The sequence below is a fragment of the Copadichromis virginalis genome, linkage group LG2 (genome assembly GCF_057382275.1).
Source record: "Copadichromis virginalis isolate Kocher_CV1m ecotype Utaka linkage group LG2, C_Virginalis_male_GT1.1, whole genome shotgun sequence".
Classification (NCBI taxonomy): Eukaryota; Metazoa; Chordata; class Actinopteri; order Cichliformes; family Cichlidae; genus Copadichromis; species Copadichromis virginalis.
In genome coordinates this window covers 39,015,950-39,031,870 of record NC_140619.1, presented here as the reverse complement: position 1 = coordinate 39,031,870, position 15,921 = coordinate 39,015,950, and the positions used below count along the sequence as shown (strand labels likewise).

Here is a 15,921-nt window from a genome sequence, read left to right as displayed (position 1 = left end):
TGTACAATAATACATTAAGGAAGTCAAGAAATTCATACTTTGCCAAAATAATCAGTATTAACAAAAATAATCCCAAGGTCCTCTTTTCCACCATAGATCATTTATTTAACCCTGATTTTAAAAGCTCCAAAAGAACCCCCACAGACTCGCTCTGTGAGCAGTTTGCAGACCACTTCAGGGGAAAGATCAGCGCCATCAGATCTGATATTTTATCTAATCGCGATATGATTGTAAACACATCTGAGGGCTCGATTGTACCTGAGGAGACACTGGACAGCTTTGTCCTGGTTAATGCTGAGAACTTTCAGAAGGTTTTCTCCACAGTGAGACCCACCACATGTCTTTTAGATCCAATTCCTTCTTCACTCTTTAAAACACTTTATGGATTTTTTGAGGCTGAGCTTTTATACATGATGAATTGCTCTCTTCAGTTGGGTGTCTTCCCTGCTGCCTTTAAAACGGCGGTGGTGAGGCCCCTTCTGAAGAAGAGCAATTTGGATTGTAATGATTTTAATAACTACAGACCTGTATCCAACTCACCATTTTTAAGTAAAGTCTTAGAAAAACTTGTTTTTACTCAGATTACTGATTTTCTCAATGATAGACAGATCCTGGAGATATTCCAGTCTGGATTTAGGGTGAACCACAGCACAGAGACGGCTCTCCTAAAGGTTTTAAATGATCTTAGATGTAACTGGGACGCCCAAAAGCTCTCAGTCCTGGTGCTACTGGATCTAAGCGCAGCCTTTGATACAGTAGACCACGCTATTCTTTTAAACAGACTAAAACACATGGTGGGCCTCTCTGGTGCTGTACACAACTGGTTCACTTCCTATCTCTCTGACAGAACTTTTATGGTGAGTATGGATACATGCTCCTCTAAGATCCATAAAATGACATGTGGTGTGCCTCAAGGGTCGGTTCTAGGCCCTGTACTTTTTAATTTGTATATGTTGCCTCTCGGCGGTGTCATCAGGAGGCATGGAGTGAACGTCCACAGTTACGCTGATGACACGCAGCTGTACATCTCCGTGTCTCCTGATGACACCAGACCAATGGATGCCCTTTTTAACTGTATCTTGGATATAAGATCTTGGATGGCAGAAAACTTTTTACAGCTTAACCAGGACAAAACTGAAGTTTTAATTGTCGGTCCTGAGGCTCAGAGAGAGAAACTCTTGTCTAAATTAGAGGCATTTTCACTATGTCCTTTGCTACAAGTGAAAAACCTGGGTGTTATTTTTGACTCTGAGCTTGGTTTTATCCCACATGTTAAACATGTAACCAAAATTGGATTTTATCATCTAAAAAATATAGCCAGAGTCGCCCTATTCTCTCTCGGGCCAACACGGAGATGCTGATGCATGCTTTTATTACCAGTCGCATTGATTACTGCCCTGCTCTCTGGTCTTCCTAAGAAGAATATTTCAACTTTACAACTCTTGCAAAACTCGGCAGCTCGTGTGCTGACGAAGACCAGAGGGCGGGCCCACATTACACCGGTTTTAGAATCGCTGCACTGGCTCCCCGTGTGTTTCAGGATCGATTTTAAAGTTCTTTTATTGGTTTTTAAATGTCTTAATGGTCTTGGGCCTTCTTATCTCTCAGATCTGCTTTTACCATACGAACCCTCGCGGACCCTGAGGTCCTCTGGTACTGGCCTTTTGATTGTCCCTAAAGTCAGGACACATACTCACGGAGAGGCAGCGTTTCAGTGGTATGGTCCTCGTCTGTGGAACAGCCTGCCGGAGGAGCTCAGGGCCGCAGAGAACGTACATGTTTTTAAGAACAGGCTCAAGACCCACCTTTTTAATTTAGCTTTTACTTAGCGTTTATTTATTTTTTTATGCTTATTTATTCTATCCTGTTATTCTATTATTAATTTAGGATTTACCTAATATTTTTTGATTTTATTCTTATTCATTTTTTAATCTTCTTACTCTATTTATATTTATATTTATATTGTATCCTGTTCTTATTTATTTTATCATTTTACCCTGTATATATCGTATTGCGTCATATCTCCAGTGTTTCCTCGGAGGGCGCTCTCTGCACCGGGGCTGTTATTGACCGTGGCTGCTGGGTCTCTGGGGTCCTCTCAGCCTGGTTGGGGGGCTCCTTGGCTTCCCTCCTGCTGTGTGCCCAGCCCAGAGGCTGCGGTCTGTGACCGGCTCCCGGTGCAGACGGCTCTCTGTTATAATGTTTCCTCACTTGGCTCATGCGAGCCCAGCCCAATTTTTACTCTTTAAGTGTGCGCGTGTGTGTATGTGTGTGTGGGTGGGGGTGGGGGTGGGGGGATATATGTGTATTGAGAGTGTGGGGAGTGAGTTGGAGGGTGGGGTGGGCTGCTTTTAACTATGTAAAGCACTTTGTGCTACATTTTTTCTGTATGAAAAGTGCTTTATAAATAAAGATTGATTGATTGATTGAAGATATACGGTGGTATTTTACAGTGATCAAAAACCTTAAGAATCAGCTTTAGGTTTTCTCTATTTAATTAATCAAAACTTGAGGTTATTTATCTAGAAATTTTGACTTTCTCTGAAATGGCTTTAAAGTACTTGTCTGTCTTCCTCCCCTCACCCTCAACTGTTGTGATAAATGGCTAATTTATATAACTACTGTTGTGATTCAGCACTGTATACAGAAAATTAATTGGGAGGGGGGGTGATTATTAGGCGTCTCAAAATTTATTCCTAGTTGTAAGTAACTTAAAGTTGAGCTGCTCAATAAGTCAAAGTTTTAAGACTCATCAAAATGTTGACTTGGCTATGACAGGCACTTTTAAGCCACAAACAAGCTTCCATACAACCTAATGACAATTAAAATGTGCGACATTTTCATTATATTTCCATATGTGAGAAAATGTCAGAAAAACATTTGCTATATAACATGTATGTTATAAAATGGGGAAATACTACTGAAGCGTAGAGCTGCCACCCAGGCAAAAGAAAAATACAAGTGTATCACGTTATAACGTGAAAGGTTTATTGTTCTAACAAGATACTTTTCCTGTTTGTACAATATACTTTTCACGTTTGAACAACATAATATCACGTTATTACAATATACATAATTATCACGTTCGTACAATATAAATATTATATTGTACGAACGTGATGATTATGTTCGTACAATATAATAGGAGATAAGATGTACCACAATGTAAGGAGTGCTCTGACACGTTGATAAATATGTTTTTTTCCTTTCTCGCAGTCGATTAGATGAGATGATAAGGCTGTATGAAAAAATGTTCCTATTAAGTTTTGAACTGAACTGCCAGTAGCTTTTGGTGTACAATTCAAACACTGCAGATGTATTTGCTAAAAACAAACACAAATAATCTGTCACTAGAACAAACAAACAAAAAAGAATGACCATTCATATAAGGAAGGAATCAATTATCACGTTCGTACAATATAAATATTATATTGTACGAACGTGATGATTATGTATATTGTAATAACGTGATATTATGTTGTTCAAACGTGAAAAGTATATTGTACAAACAGGAAAAGTATCTTGTTAGAACAATAAACCTTTCACGTTATAACGTGATACACTTGTATTTTTCTTTTGCCTGGGTGGCAGCTCTACGCTTCCGTAAAATACAGCTGTAAATCATGACATTATGTTGGGTTCATTCGTTCCACGCTCACCCTGTTGACACTGGGTTGCGCATGAATCCAATCATCGCATTTCGCGCCATTCCTGACAAACGGGGCGGAAGTTCGCACAGTCAGGTGACACCAGACTGCCCGCAGTTTTCGCGCCACCACCGAATCCCGCCTCTCCCCGCCGAAAGAAGCGACTCTATTGGCTGAGGGAGACGTCAGACTCGCGCCACTTCTTGTACAGAGATAGGGGAGAAGCGCTGGCTGCTAGTGAATAAGTGTCCGGTGTTAGTGAAATTTTTTTTTTTTAAAAAGACCGAGCTTTGAGATAAATTGCGTTTCTCCCCTCGCGTTTTTGGAAGTAAGTTATCTTAACTGAAGCGCAATACCTGCAATCATGGCTCGCAAGGATTACGAAGCAGAGAAAGGTAATGTTTCATCTTTAACGTCATGGCAGCAACAGGTTGGCCGTTTTAGTCAACTTTTTACCAAATGACTTCTAAAATCCCACACGAAACCTTGGTGAACGTATATCACGGGGTGTACTGGCTATGAAGTTGGATATAATATAAAATTTGATTTCATGTGCGAAAGCGCAACATTACCGCTTCGTTTCATTACTAACTCAACTTGAAAGAAAACAATGATAGAAAATAAATGAGTGCTTGCACATGGTGTCAAGAAACGCGCGACACACGGGAGCAGTGTTAAGAATAAGTTGCACAAACTTGTGTGAACATTAGCTATCCTCTTGATAACGACTTCGGTACTGTGTGTGTGTGCGTGCGCGCGCGCGCGCGACCGACAGAGGCTGTTGGCTCCACGGTGACCCGGATGGATCCTTAAACAAAGGAGCAGGCGCCACTGTGCAGCAGCAAGCACATGTCTCAACAGTTACACGAGCTGTTCGACTAAAGATAATCATTAATGTCGCGAAGTTTTTCATTTTTAATGTGTAACATTTAAAGTCAAAGATAAAGCACTAGGCTGAAAAGTTGATCATCGTTTCAGATAACTTTATAAAGGCCACTCAAATGCTAGCTAAGTTCATATCAAACGCGAGCGCAACCTTAACATTTAATGGTACACAATGGCAGTAAGTTAACCCCTACTTCGCTTTTTAATAACTGAATTTTATAATGTCCACATTTAGAGTTTAGTTGAGGTGTTTAAACGTCTTCAAATCGGGTTAATTAGTAACCGCGAGCTAGCTGCTGTCAGTTAACCTGTTAACGTGCTGTTCTGTGGTTAGCACGTTTACGCTGAGGGTCACTATGTATATATATTTCTAAAAACGTAAGAAGACTCTAAATGATTGTTTACTTTGGGTAAACAAACTTTATTTCTGTTACACAAACATCTAAAAGGGCAGGGTTTTACTAAAAATCGACCATTATAACAACACCATCAACGTTACGTTACGGTAAGTTTAAATTTGCAGCGGTGCTTGAGGCACTCTAAAGGTCCGAATAAACTTCACAAACACCCGAGTCATCATTCGTGAATCTAACCGACCGCTTAAAGGCTGAAGTTTGTGGTGCATGAACCATCGATAGCATTAAGAAAGCTACTTCCACCGCCAAGAGATTAAGAGCAATAAGCTCGCAGTGATGGGGCTGCCTGCGCCTTGTGTTCAGTACACCCCGGCTAACCCTAGGCTAACATTAGAAGATGGCTGGCTGTGGTTTGAAAACAACAGCCGGGACTGTTTTTAAGAGCGGAGGGATGGCGGAGGGATACCGCGAGTGACTGGGCACAAAAAGCCATGTGCTGCTTTGTTTACAATAACATCCTCGAAGAGAGAAATAAAAAAAGCAGAGGTGCGGATTTGCTGCTACCGCGTCAAAGTAAGTGGAGTATTTTATTTATCACGGCCAAGAGTAGTTTCGTTTCTCGAAGCGCTGAATTAAATATTGTTAACAGTTGTGGCTCTTTCGAGAAGTGGGGGGATATTTTCAAAAAAAAAAAAATGGACCCTGAACTGAGCGCGCCTGTTGTTGTATTTACATTATTGCCCAGAAGCTATCTGCTGCGTGTCGCCAGTTATTTCGCTCTAAAACTATTATGTGGAAACGTCAGAGCGGAGTTGGCATCATGTAACACATCAGTGGCAGTTTGTGCTTTACTGTAAGGCAGTAGTGACTCATCGAGATTACAGGATGCCATGTTACTCAACAAAGGGGGTCGTCGCAGGACAACAAATTAGCTCACAGTGTGTAGGCCCATTGCCGGTGGTGTTAATCAACAATTTAAACAGATTTTAAGCTCAGAAATAAGATTTATTGTTTAAAGGGAACTAAAGTAAACAGCCTTTTCTTTGTGTGTGTGTGTGTGTGTGTGTGTGTGTGTGTGTGTGTGTGTGTGTGTGTGTGTGTGTGTGTGTGTGTGTGTGGGGCTAACAATCAATCTCCACCTAGTGTTTGCTGCATGTGGCCTGTCTGGGTTTTTTTGTTTGTTTTCTCGTCTCCCTCCTGTTAAATTGTACTGAAGGTATTTTTTGGTTGTTTTGCAGAAAAATGCAAAAGGTTCCTGCAGGAATTTTACACAGAGGATGACAACGGGAAGAAGCTGTTCAAGTATGGAGCCCAACTTGTGAGTATACTACAGAAATAATGAGTATAGATTTAGTTTTCAGAGTTGGTTCATTGCAGATTTTTGATATTATTGCACTTAAAAGAAAAAGTACAAATCTGGTGTGCTAATGAGCGCTGATGCTTCACTGGTCAGTGAATAAAACATTTTAGCTACACTGTTCTTTGACACCATTTGTTGTCTTTACAAGCAGACATTTATGATTTGACAAAATCATAAATGTAAATGTTTATTTGAACTAGTTATTTTTGTTATAAGTAGAATAGTTTTGGGTGGATTGCATTAAAATGTAAAAGTGAAAGCAAAACTAAATGGCTCTTAATCAAGCTTCCATGTGAAAGATGGAAAAAGGCTCTTACCTATTTACGAAATGCATAATTCCCTTTTTGCTTCTAAATGTAGATGAAGGTGTGTTTGGCGTTAGTAGTAGCTGCAAAGATGGTTGTGTAATTGTTGGGTGATCATCTAATTAATTGCAGGTGGCGCTGGCCCACAGGGAGCGGGTGGCTCTTTTTGTGGATCTGGATGATGTGGCTGAAGAAGACCCCGAGCTGGTCGAGAGCATCTGTGAGAATGCTAAACGTTACACAGCGCTGTTTGCTGATGCTGTCCACGAGCTGCTGCCAGAGTACAAGGAAAGAGATGTATGTTGATCAGTTTAAGAAGGGCCAAAAATGAATTGCTATTGTGATTTTTGCCCAGGATTAATGCGTCTATTTTTTATTTTATTTTTTTTTAAATACATAGATTATTGCCAAAGATTCTCTGGATGTGTACATTGAGCACAGGCTGATGATGGAACAAAGGGGTCGTGACCCTGCAGATACAAGAGACCCTCGTAATCAATACCCGCCTGAACTCATGAGGAGATTGTAAGTTGAATCGGATTCAGAGCTGAGCTTTTACTGCATGTCTTTATTTGTCCTTTGATTATACAACTGTGAACTTCTTCCCACAGCGAGCTTTACTTTAAAGCTCCAAGCACCTCTAAACCCAAAGTGGTGCGTGATATTCGAGCCGACAGCATCGGTCACCTGGTTGCAGTTCGGGGTATTGTGACTCGAGCGACTGAGGTCAAACCGATGATGGCCGTGGCTACATACACATGTGACCAGTGTGGCGCTGAGACCTACCAACCAGTAAGACGGTTTTTAATCATCTATACCATAGGTGTCGAGTCCATACCAAATTACTATTAGAGCTGGCCTACTGGTATTATACAGCTAATATATATATTGTTTAGTATTAAGCTTTGCTTGTTCCATATTCAGTTTTTCAGCAAAACGTGTTTGAGTCCATAAGAAAAGATTCATTCTTATATCTGGAGGAATAAATATATTTCAATAAATATTAACGTTAGCCTGCGACTTGGTTCCAGTTTTGAATTTTGGCCCACTGTGTGTTTGAGTTTGACACCCCTGATCTATACATCTATATGCTTTCACAGGAACAAAGTTTTTCATCGTATCCTCTCGTTTTCCTTCAGATCCAGTCTCCTTCCTTCATGCCGCTTGTTATGTGTCCCAGCCAAGAGTGTGTCACCAACAAATCTGGAGGGCGACTGTATTTGCAGACGAGAGGCTCCAAATTCATCAAGTTCCAGGAACTGCGTATTCAGGAACACGTAAGAAACTCCCAAACTTGTTATGTTTGTATTCAGTTGTTTTGGTTAACATTAGCTCACAAGTTTTGTCTGGTATTACACAGAGTGACCAAGTACCTGTTGGAAACATCCCAAGGAGCATGACGGTGTACGTGCGTGGCGAAAACACACGTCTTGCCCAGCCAGGAGACCACGTAGCCATCACAGGAATCTTCCTCCCTCTGCTGCGCACAGGCTTCAGTCAGGCTGTTCAGGTATAATCTGCTTGTCAAAGTACACATGGGCTACTGCAATAATCTCATCTCCAGAAAGAAACTGAAATGTATTGTGGTTTTGCTCTTTTCAGGGTCTCCTGTCAGAAACCTATCTGGAGTGTCACAGCATTACACTCATGAACAAGACTGAGGATGATGAACTAGGTAACGAGGAGCTGACCGATGAGGAGTTGCGAAGCATCACAGGTCTGTTTGTTGGACATCACTACAATAGGAACACATAAACTGAGACCTTGGTCTTTAGTGTCTGAGGTGAATTTTTTTTCTTTATAGATGAAGGATTTTATGAGAAGCTAGCTGGCTCCATAGCGCCAGAGATCTATGGACACGAAGATGTGAAGAAGGCTTTGCTGCTGTTGCTGGTTGGAGGAGTGGAACAGGCTCCCAAAGGCATGAAAATCAGAGGTGAGGACAAACAAGATTATAACGGCAGAATCCTTTTCTTCTGTTTCATCATATTGTAACATAGCTTTCTAATACTAATTTGAATGTATAATTTTAATATAATTTATGCTCCTTTATCACGCTGGCACAAGACCAAACTTTTTTATTCCATAGGTACATTTCTTTGAAGTTGTTTTTCCTCATTAAATGTTGTAATCACTGCAGTGCTCTTACTCCGTTGTCTCTTCTTCCTCAAGGCAACATTAATATCTGCCTGATGGGAGATCCAGGAGTCGCCAAGTCCCAGCTGCTGTCCTACATTGATCGTCTGGCTCCTCGAAGTGAGTCCTGTTTGTTGTCCCCTATCTGGTTTAATGCTTTATCTAGTATGGCGTTTACTTTCCATTAGGTCCTACACTGTGACGGCTTAACTTCTGGTGGGATAGTTTGATTAGAGCACTCGCTTTTTGTTTTAATGCAAAGTTTTGAATGCCAACAGCCTGTCATATAATTGGAAGTTTTATTCTGAGTGAAGCTTGAAGTATTAACCATTTGATCAACAGCTAATTGTAGCTTTTTCTTGTTCCCTGTCTGCTGTTCAGGCCAGTACACAACAGGTCGTGGTTCATCTGGGGTCGGTCTGACTGCGGCAGTGATGCGTGACCCCCTAACCGGTGAGATGACTCTAGAAGGAGGAGCCTTAGTTCTGGCTGACCTGGGCATCTGCTGCATTGATGAGTTTGATAAGATGGCGGATGCAGATCGAACCGCCATCCATGAAGTCATGGAACAACAGACCATCTCCATTGCTAAGGTATCCTTAATTACTGCCAGTACTCGGGGGGGGGGAAGAGTATTAGGGGAAGTATCTGGAAACATTCAATGCCTGTTTAACATCCACACTCAAGTTGATTTAATCTCCCTTCCAGGCTGGCATCATGACCTCCCTCAACGCCCGTTGCTCTATTCTAGCAGCAGCTAACCCCGCCTATGGCCGCTACAATCCCCGGAAGAGCATCGAGCAGAACATTCAGCTGCCAGCTGCTCTGCTCTCCCGTTTCGACTTGCTGTGGCTCATCCAGGACAAACCAGATGCTGATGCTGACCTGCGTCTGGCCCAGCACATCACCTACGTGCACCAGCACTCCCGCCAACCGCCCTCACACTTCACCCCTATTGACATGAAACTGATGAGGTGAGAATTTGCATGTTTAAAAATGAACACATGAAGGTTATTGTTGTAGCTCAGAATTTACTTCAAATAGGTCTGCGTAATAGGCAATATTAACTAATGACAAATGTAATTTCCATCAGGCGTTATATATCTCTGTGCAAGAAGCGGCAGCCTGTGGTGCCCGAGTCACTGGCCGATTACATCACTGCTGCTTACGTGGAAATGAGAAAAGAGGCTCGGGTCAGCAAAGACACCACCTTCACCTCTGCTCGTACGCTCCTCTCCATCCTGCGCCTCTCCACTGCACTGGTAAGAATTCCACATCCACTTGAGTAGTAGTGGGTGGCTGGAAACATTTAGAGGCCAATCTCACTGATTGAACTCCTGCAGGAGGGTTATAATTTTGTCAGACATTTGTTTTAAGAAGTGAAACAGGGTTACAATTGTTTTTCATCAAACTTCAGTGGAACTTACATTTGCAGACAAGTGTCGTATGGGGTTCGGTTGCACAACTTTTGTGGAGCTTTTAATGGAATTAAATTGTCTTGATCGATCGTCCAGTGTGGGATAAAGTGCTTACAGTGCAGGTAGTGATGATAATCTGGCCTACTGCATTGTGAGCACTTCTTTCCCACGCTGGACAAAAATCTCTGACTGCCAAAACCAGTCCCAGTAGCAAAAACGCTACACCCACTCACAACATGAATATTATTAAAAAAGCTTGAATTAAGTCTGTCTTGTATCATCTCTGCCTCTGGTTGTCAAAAGTGCTGTTTGTGCAGGTAGCAGTCATCCACCTACTGCAAAACCAGCACTTCAGGTTAACAGGTAGGCAATATGCTGCACACAGATGTCCACAAGGGGGCAAAACACAGCCACAAGCAGTATTGGTGCCACAGCTGCACATCAGCTTATTTGTGTGTTTTCAGATGACTCATTTGGTATTTTCCTCTTCATGACCACGAGGGAGCTGCTTTAATGTCTTTGCTGATCCTGGCCAGCTTTGCAGGGTGGGCAGTCAGCCTGTGTGCATAAGGACCAGCTGTGCAAACCCATGCAAAACTGACCATGGCCAGGACTGTCATCAGTGTATTCTACAAAAATCCCAAATTGATCATAACAGTATTCAGATGGGATCTTTTGTGTGCTGTTTTGATTTCATGCTATAGAGAGACTAGCTGGTGTTGAGAGGCGGAGACTTGGGCAATTGCCGGGCATCCCAGAGGGCATTGCACTTGTCTCGGTCTGACAGTGCCGGCACAGCGCAGCCTAAGTTGAGATGGATATTGTAGGATTATTTTTAACTCTTATTCGTGCATTCACTCAAACTACAGTCTTAGCATTATCTTCACCTTTAACTCCCTACTTCAGGCTCGGCTTCGCATGATGGACACCGTAGAGAAGGAAGATGTAAACGAGGCCATGAGGCTGATGGAGATGTCCAAGGATTCATTACAGGCTGACAAATCCAGCACCACAAGGTTAGAGCTAAAAACCAGGCCTGTTTTTTAAATATGGCTTTCAGTGAGCTCAGACTAACATGACTGGATGTCATCTGATTCAGAGCTGTTTTATGAGTTTCTTGCATGTCCTGAAGGAAGCCGTAAAACTTGCTTGATTTTTATGGAGCTCTGTTCACACGACAGCATGTTCAAAACGAGCAGGAAATGTAGTTTGTGCATTCGTACGTGTACATGTAGTATGTTTACATGCCTTACTTTGTGCCATTTCTGAGTAGGTTTATTCAAAATTCCTTGAGGCTTTAAAGTTAACTTTTTTTTTTTAATATCTGCTTTCTCATCTGCAGGACGCAGCGACCGGCCGACGTCATCTTCTCTCTGGTGCGCGAGCTCGCCGCAGAGGGCCGTGGAGCCGGTGGGTTGGTTCGCATGGCTGAAGCAGAGCAACGTTGCGTCTCTCGTGGCTTCACGCCCGCCCAGTTCCAGGAGGCCTTGGAGGAGTACGAAGAGCTGAACGTGTGGCAGGTCAACCAGGCCCGCACGCGCATCACTTTCGTCTGAACAACCCGGGACACGCCTTCATGCACATTTTGTTTCAGTCACCTGAGGGAGGGTGGGGGACTCTTTGTTGTGGGTTTTCTACAGACTTGTAATGAGGTTAAGCATTTTGTAAGTCCAGCAGATGGAAGATTCTTTTTAAATATGACTCTTATTGCGAGAATTCCAGCTAATGGAAACCCAGAACTCCCGAAGAATCCTGTTAACAGTACCTTGCTTGTAAATATGTACGTCAGAAGTTAGTATTGTGAAGTATTTCCTGTGGTTTGGCTGCAAGCATCCGTTTAACATTGAGCATTTCTGTACATTTTATACTTGATGATGCAAATCAGACAAATTTATATTGAGCCTTGTATTGTGAGAGTTAAAATAAAATGATGGTTCAATACTCTGCCTGGTGCCGAGTCTTCTGTGCACATAATGTGGGATGAAGAAATGTGTATGAACACCTGGTTTCACAGTGGGGACGCCTCGCTAATCCTTTGAGTAACGCCTGCCCACAAAACATACAGGTCTGCAAGTCACAATTTTCATGTTGAAAGACAAAACCCGCACGACTTTGGGTTTGTGAGTCACTGAACCAAAGATTTCAAAAGGCTTGGATATTCAGAAAAGGCAACAAATGTTTAATGCTGCCAAATCTAGCTTTCAAAACCGCAAGCTTCCAGCTGTATGATGAATGATCCTGTAACCCACTAACACATTGTATGCACTGTCTCGGTAGAGTAACTAGTAATCATGTGTCACCTAAATGTTTTGGTCTACTGATGACATGTATCTAAATAATTGCATCTAATACAGCAAGAAGCTAAAACAATGTAAACTTGGAAATTATATTTTCATCATGGACATTATTCACAATCTATTTATCACATTTGACATCGTTATGATTGGGGAATGTGGGAGAATAACATTAAACTGACCAGTGTGTGTTATTGCATGTATGTTTAGTATGACGGCCTTCAGTAAGAATGCAGTCTGAGTATTGAACATGCCGAGACAAAGGCGGCTTTTTCTGTAGATAGCTGTCCTGTGTTCAAAAAGCAGGTGTTCACTGTGTAAAAATAACCTTTAGAAACCGGTGGTGTTTCAGAAATCTGTGAAGTCTCATTATGAATGTATGTTTAAGGCAACATGGGTTGTCATCTATGTTTTTTGTAAGCTTTTCTGGCATGGATATTGTGTTAGTAGGCAGCATTTTCACTACGGTTGCAGTTGCCCCAGCAGGTGATGCTTCACTTCCACACTTAATGGGGAGTTTCCATTTGAAGTCTGTTTTGTTTTATGGCTTTGCTGCAAAGGTCCTGAGGCTTTCTGTTCTTAATTGGCGCCAAAGGTCCCACATTAAAGTGTATTAAAAGGAAGGTGGAGACAAGATTTCGGTCTCAAAGTCGGTAGAGTCCGATTGGATAGAAGATAATGTTACAGGGTAACCGACGCAGAGATGTGTATTTAACCCACTCAGCCTTGTTCAGACCAGTGAAGACTGCCTCCCGAGTCAGGTGAGTAAAACGGGCAGATGTGTTTTCTTTACAATCTTGGGTCGTGCAATAAGAAGCAAAAATATAATTTGAATTAATAAAGTTATTAATTGCAAGCCACATTTATATTCTACAGTCTATATTAATCTTTGCATTTAGAGCATCAGATTGCAGAACAGTTTTACCTGAAGACATATTTTTATGTCTTACAATTGAATTTTGGTATTAGACACATACCTTTGTTAAATGTGTAGATGTGAAATGTAATTGATTCAGAGTTATTTTGTACGAACTAACAGTTTTCCTCAAAATGATCATTTCCTTTTCTTCATGATCACAGAGGTTCAAGATGATTTCTTCATCGTGCTTGGTGGGGGCACTCTTCTGTCTTGTGTTTCTCCCAGGTCTGCTCTGCTTCTTTTACTTCACAATGTCACAGGTTCACCTCTCAAAAACAATCAAAATCAACATCCACAAATTATTTTTCATCCTCTTTCAGGCCTGCTGGAGGCCAAATCTTTGTTGAATGTCATAAAGCAGGAACGTAAGTTAAAAAAGAACAATTTTCTGAGGCTTTATGCAGCGGTGCTGTTTTTCCAACTGTTTTTGAAAGACTCAGCTTCATCTCCTCTTTTTACAGAGATGGTCCCTGTAGGCGATGTTAGCATTGATGCAGAGAAAGCAAATGATTTTCTGACTCACTCCAGACCAAAGCGTAATGCGGACCCTCGGTGGTACAGAGGAAACCCAGACTTCCAGGCTTACTACAAATACTACAGCAGCATCGGACACACTGAGGGGGTAAGAAACACTTTGGGCTTCCTGGGGTAGCCCAAATATTCACCGTCTATATAAGCACCTCAGAATGTGTCACTGTAGGTGTTCTTTATTTTAAACATTCTTTGTAGTAACAGAAAACTGTGACAAGTCACCTTTGCAGACCAGCAAATGTAAGATTTTAGCTAATAAGGATGTTAAATTTTGAATTCAGTCCAGGTTCTGGTTGTTTAAAATCAGCACCAACATGTTGTATCTGGATGTGGAAGATTTTAAATCTAAACCTTCATAGTTTAAAAAAAAGCAGGAAGAAAAAAGATTTTTCATTTTGATCTCAGAGGGTCGGGATTTTGGGATTCAAAACACATCACCTCTCGGCTTAGTCGAGAAGTGCGATTACAACTGAGCTTTTTAATTTAAAAACACATATAATCATGAACGATTTCAGATTTTAAATGTGTCTCAGGGTTTCTTTCTTAACCAACTGAAGATTATAAATCTACTTGTGGCAGCTTTTTTTTTTTTTTTGCAGTTTGATGCTACATAAATAAACCTGAGTTTGTCTTTCCTTTACTCTTTTTCCGCCTCTCAGCTCTATGAGATCGACAAGCTGCGAATGCTCTACCAGCAGATGAGGTACCTGGAGCACACCTACGGCCCTGATGCTTCCTATTTCCAGAGCAAACTGGGAGTGCCTATGATCATGTGTGACCCAGCCACAGACAAGAAGTGCAAAGTTGTTGCTCCTCCTCCTCCTCCACCGCCAATGAAAGGGGTCCCAAGACCCACAGAGCCTCCTGCTCTTCCTATTGCTCCAGCCATTTCACAGGCCGATGTGCTCTACCTGTGTAACCAAAAGGACCCCCTCTGCAAGCCTCACATTGTCTACATGCCCACAGGTGCAGTACCTGTGCTCTGTGACCCTCGGTACCACCCCCACTGCACTCCCCAGAAGGTTGCACCAGCTCCCGTGGCAGTGCCTCAACCACCTCCTCCTAAGAAATCTGGCCCACCTCCACCTCCCCCAGTCTTTGTCAAGAAGTCTCCCCCAGCTCACATCCGCACCTTTAAGGGCATGGAGTACGATTGTGACCCCTACTGGGATCCCGACTGCCTGATTGACAACCCACCCAGGCCCATCAAAGGAAAGGTTGTGGTCCCGCCACCCCCTCCGGTCGAGGAGGAAGAAGAGGAGGAACATGTGGAGGAGCCAGCACCTCCTGCACCCATTAAGAAAGTAACCTACTACCCTCACCCTTACTACTACCAGCACCCTCTACCCTACAACCCCAGGGATGATCTGTACGATCCAGCCCGCTTCCAGTACCCACGGCCTGCTGATGCTGCTGATGAGCCTGCAGAGGAGAGCCAGTAAAACATCCAGAGGGAGCAAAACAGACTATGAAAACATCCAAGTTGCACACTTTCACATCTTTTATATGTAATGTCAATAAAACCAATGTCTTAGCGCATTTTTAGATGCAGTGTAATTACATCGATGACTCAATGTGTAACTGCCAGTATGTGAAAAACCAATTTTCTTTTTGACAAGAATAAATTGTAACAAATCAGTTTTTCACCAGCGAGTAGCATTTTGAGTTGGAATATCCTTTTTGAAAGGTGCAAAGTAGCCTCAAAGGGAAAGCTTTGCTCCACCCATCGCCACATGGCAGGTAAAAATCACTTGTGAAGTACCAGCATGCATGCTGGGAGGCCATTATGTCTGTTCTGCTGTACATTTAATAGCCAAATAAATGCTGACTCCTGTTATTTTCCATACACTCTGGAGCAATAAGTCACCCTGCAGTCTTTTTCCTGCCTCTCTGTCCAAAACCTATAAGGGCAATCAAACAGCAGGAACACAACTTCAGTGGGTGATCTGCAAACGTGCTGCTACTGCCAATAAACCTCCAGCTAGGCGAGCTCCACGTAGCAGACTTTCATGTGCTCATTTAAAAGTGCAGCTCTGACTTTTTTTAATGTGCTTCGTTGACAGAAGATTC

At 42.3% G+C, this 15,921-nt stretch overlaps 2 protein-coding genes across 4 annotated transcripts; both read left to right on the top strand.

Moving 5' to 3' along the window:
* Positions 1-3,822: 3,822 nt before the first annotated feature.
* mcm7 (minichromosome maintenance complex component 7) lies at positions 3,823-12,048 on the top strand. 3 transcript variants are annotated; one of them, XM_085434184.1, is made up of 15 exons: positions 3,823-4,042; positions 6,127-6,206; positions 6,686-6,850; positions 6,954-7,078; positions 7,165-7,345; positions 7,693-7,830; positions 7,914-8,063; positions 8,156-8,270; positions 8,358-8,489; positions 8,726-8,809; positions 9,071-9,282; positions 9,398-9,663; positions 9,783-9,951; positions 11,014-11,123; positions 11,450-12,048. In XM_085434184.1, the coding sequence occupies exons 1-15, from the start codon at positions 4,012-4,014 to the stop codon at positions 11,661-11,663; spliced, it is 2,172 nt and encodes a 723-aa protein (XP_085290310.1). In that variant the 5' UTR covers positions 3,823-4,011; the 3' UTR covers positions 11,664-12,048. The 3 variants fall into 3 exon arrangements, with proteins under 3 accessions (XP_085290310.1, XP_085290319.1, XP_085290301.1); XM_085434193.1 differs by lacking the exon at positions 3,823-4,042 and adding an exon at positions 4,484-4,710; XM_085434175.1 differs by lacking the exon at positions 3,823-4,042 and adding an exon at positions 5,327-5,461.
* A 1,031-nt stretch (positions 12,049-13,079) lies between these two features.
* and4 (actinodin4) lies at positions 13,080-15,421 on the top strand. Its single transcript, XM_085467338.1, has 4 exons — positions 13,080-13,162; positions 13,546-13,685; positions 13,782-13,942; positions 14,511-15,421. Exons 1-4 carry the CDS (start codon positions 13,080-13,082, stop codon positions 15,291-15,293), a joined length of 1,167 nt encoding a protein of 388 aa, XP_085323464.1. The 3' UTR covers positions 15,294-15,421.
* Positions 15,422-15,921: the final 500 nt, after the last annotated feature.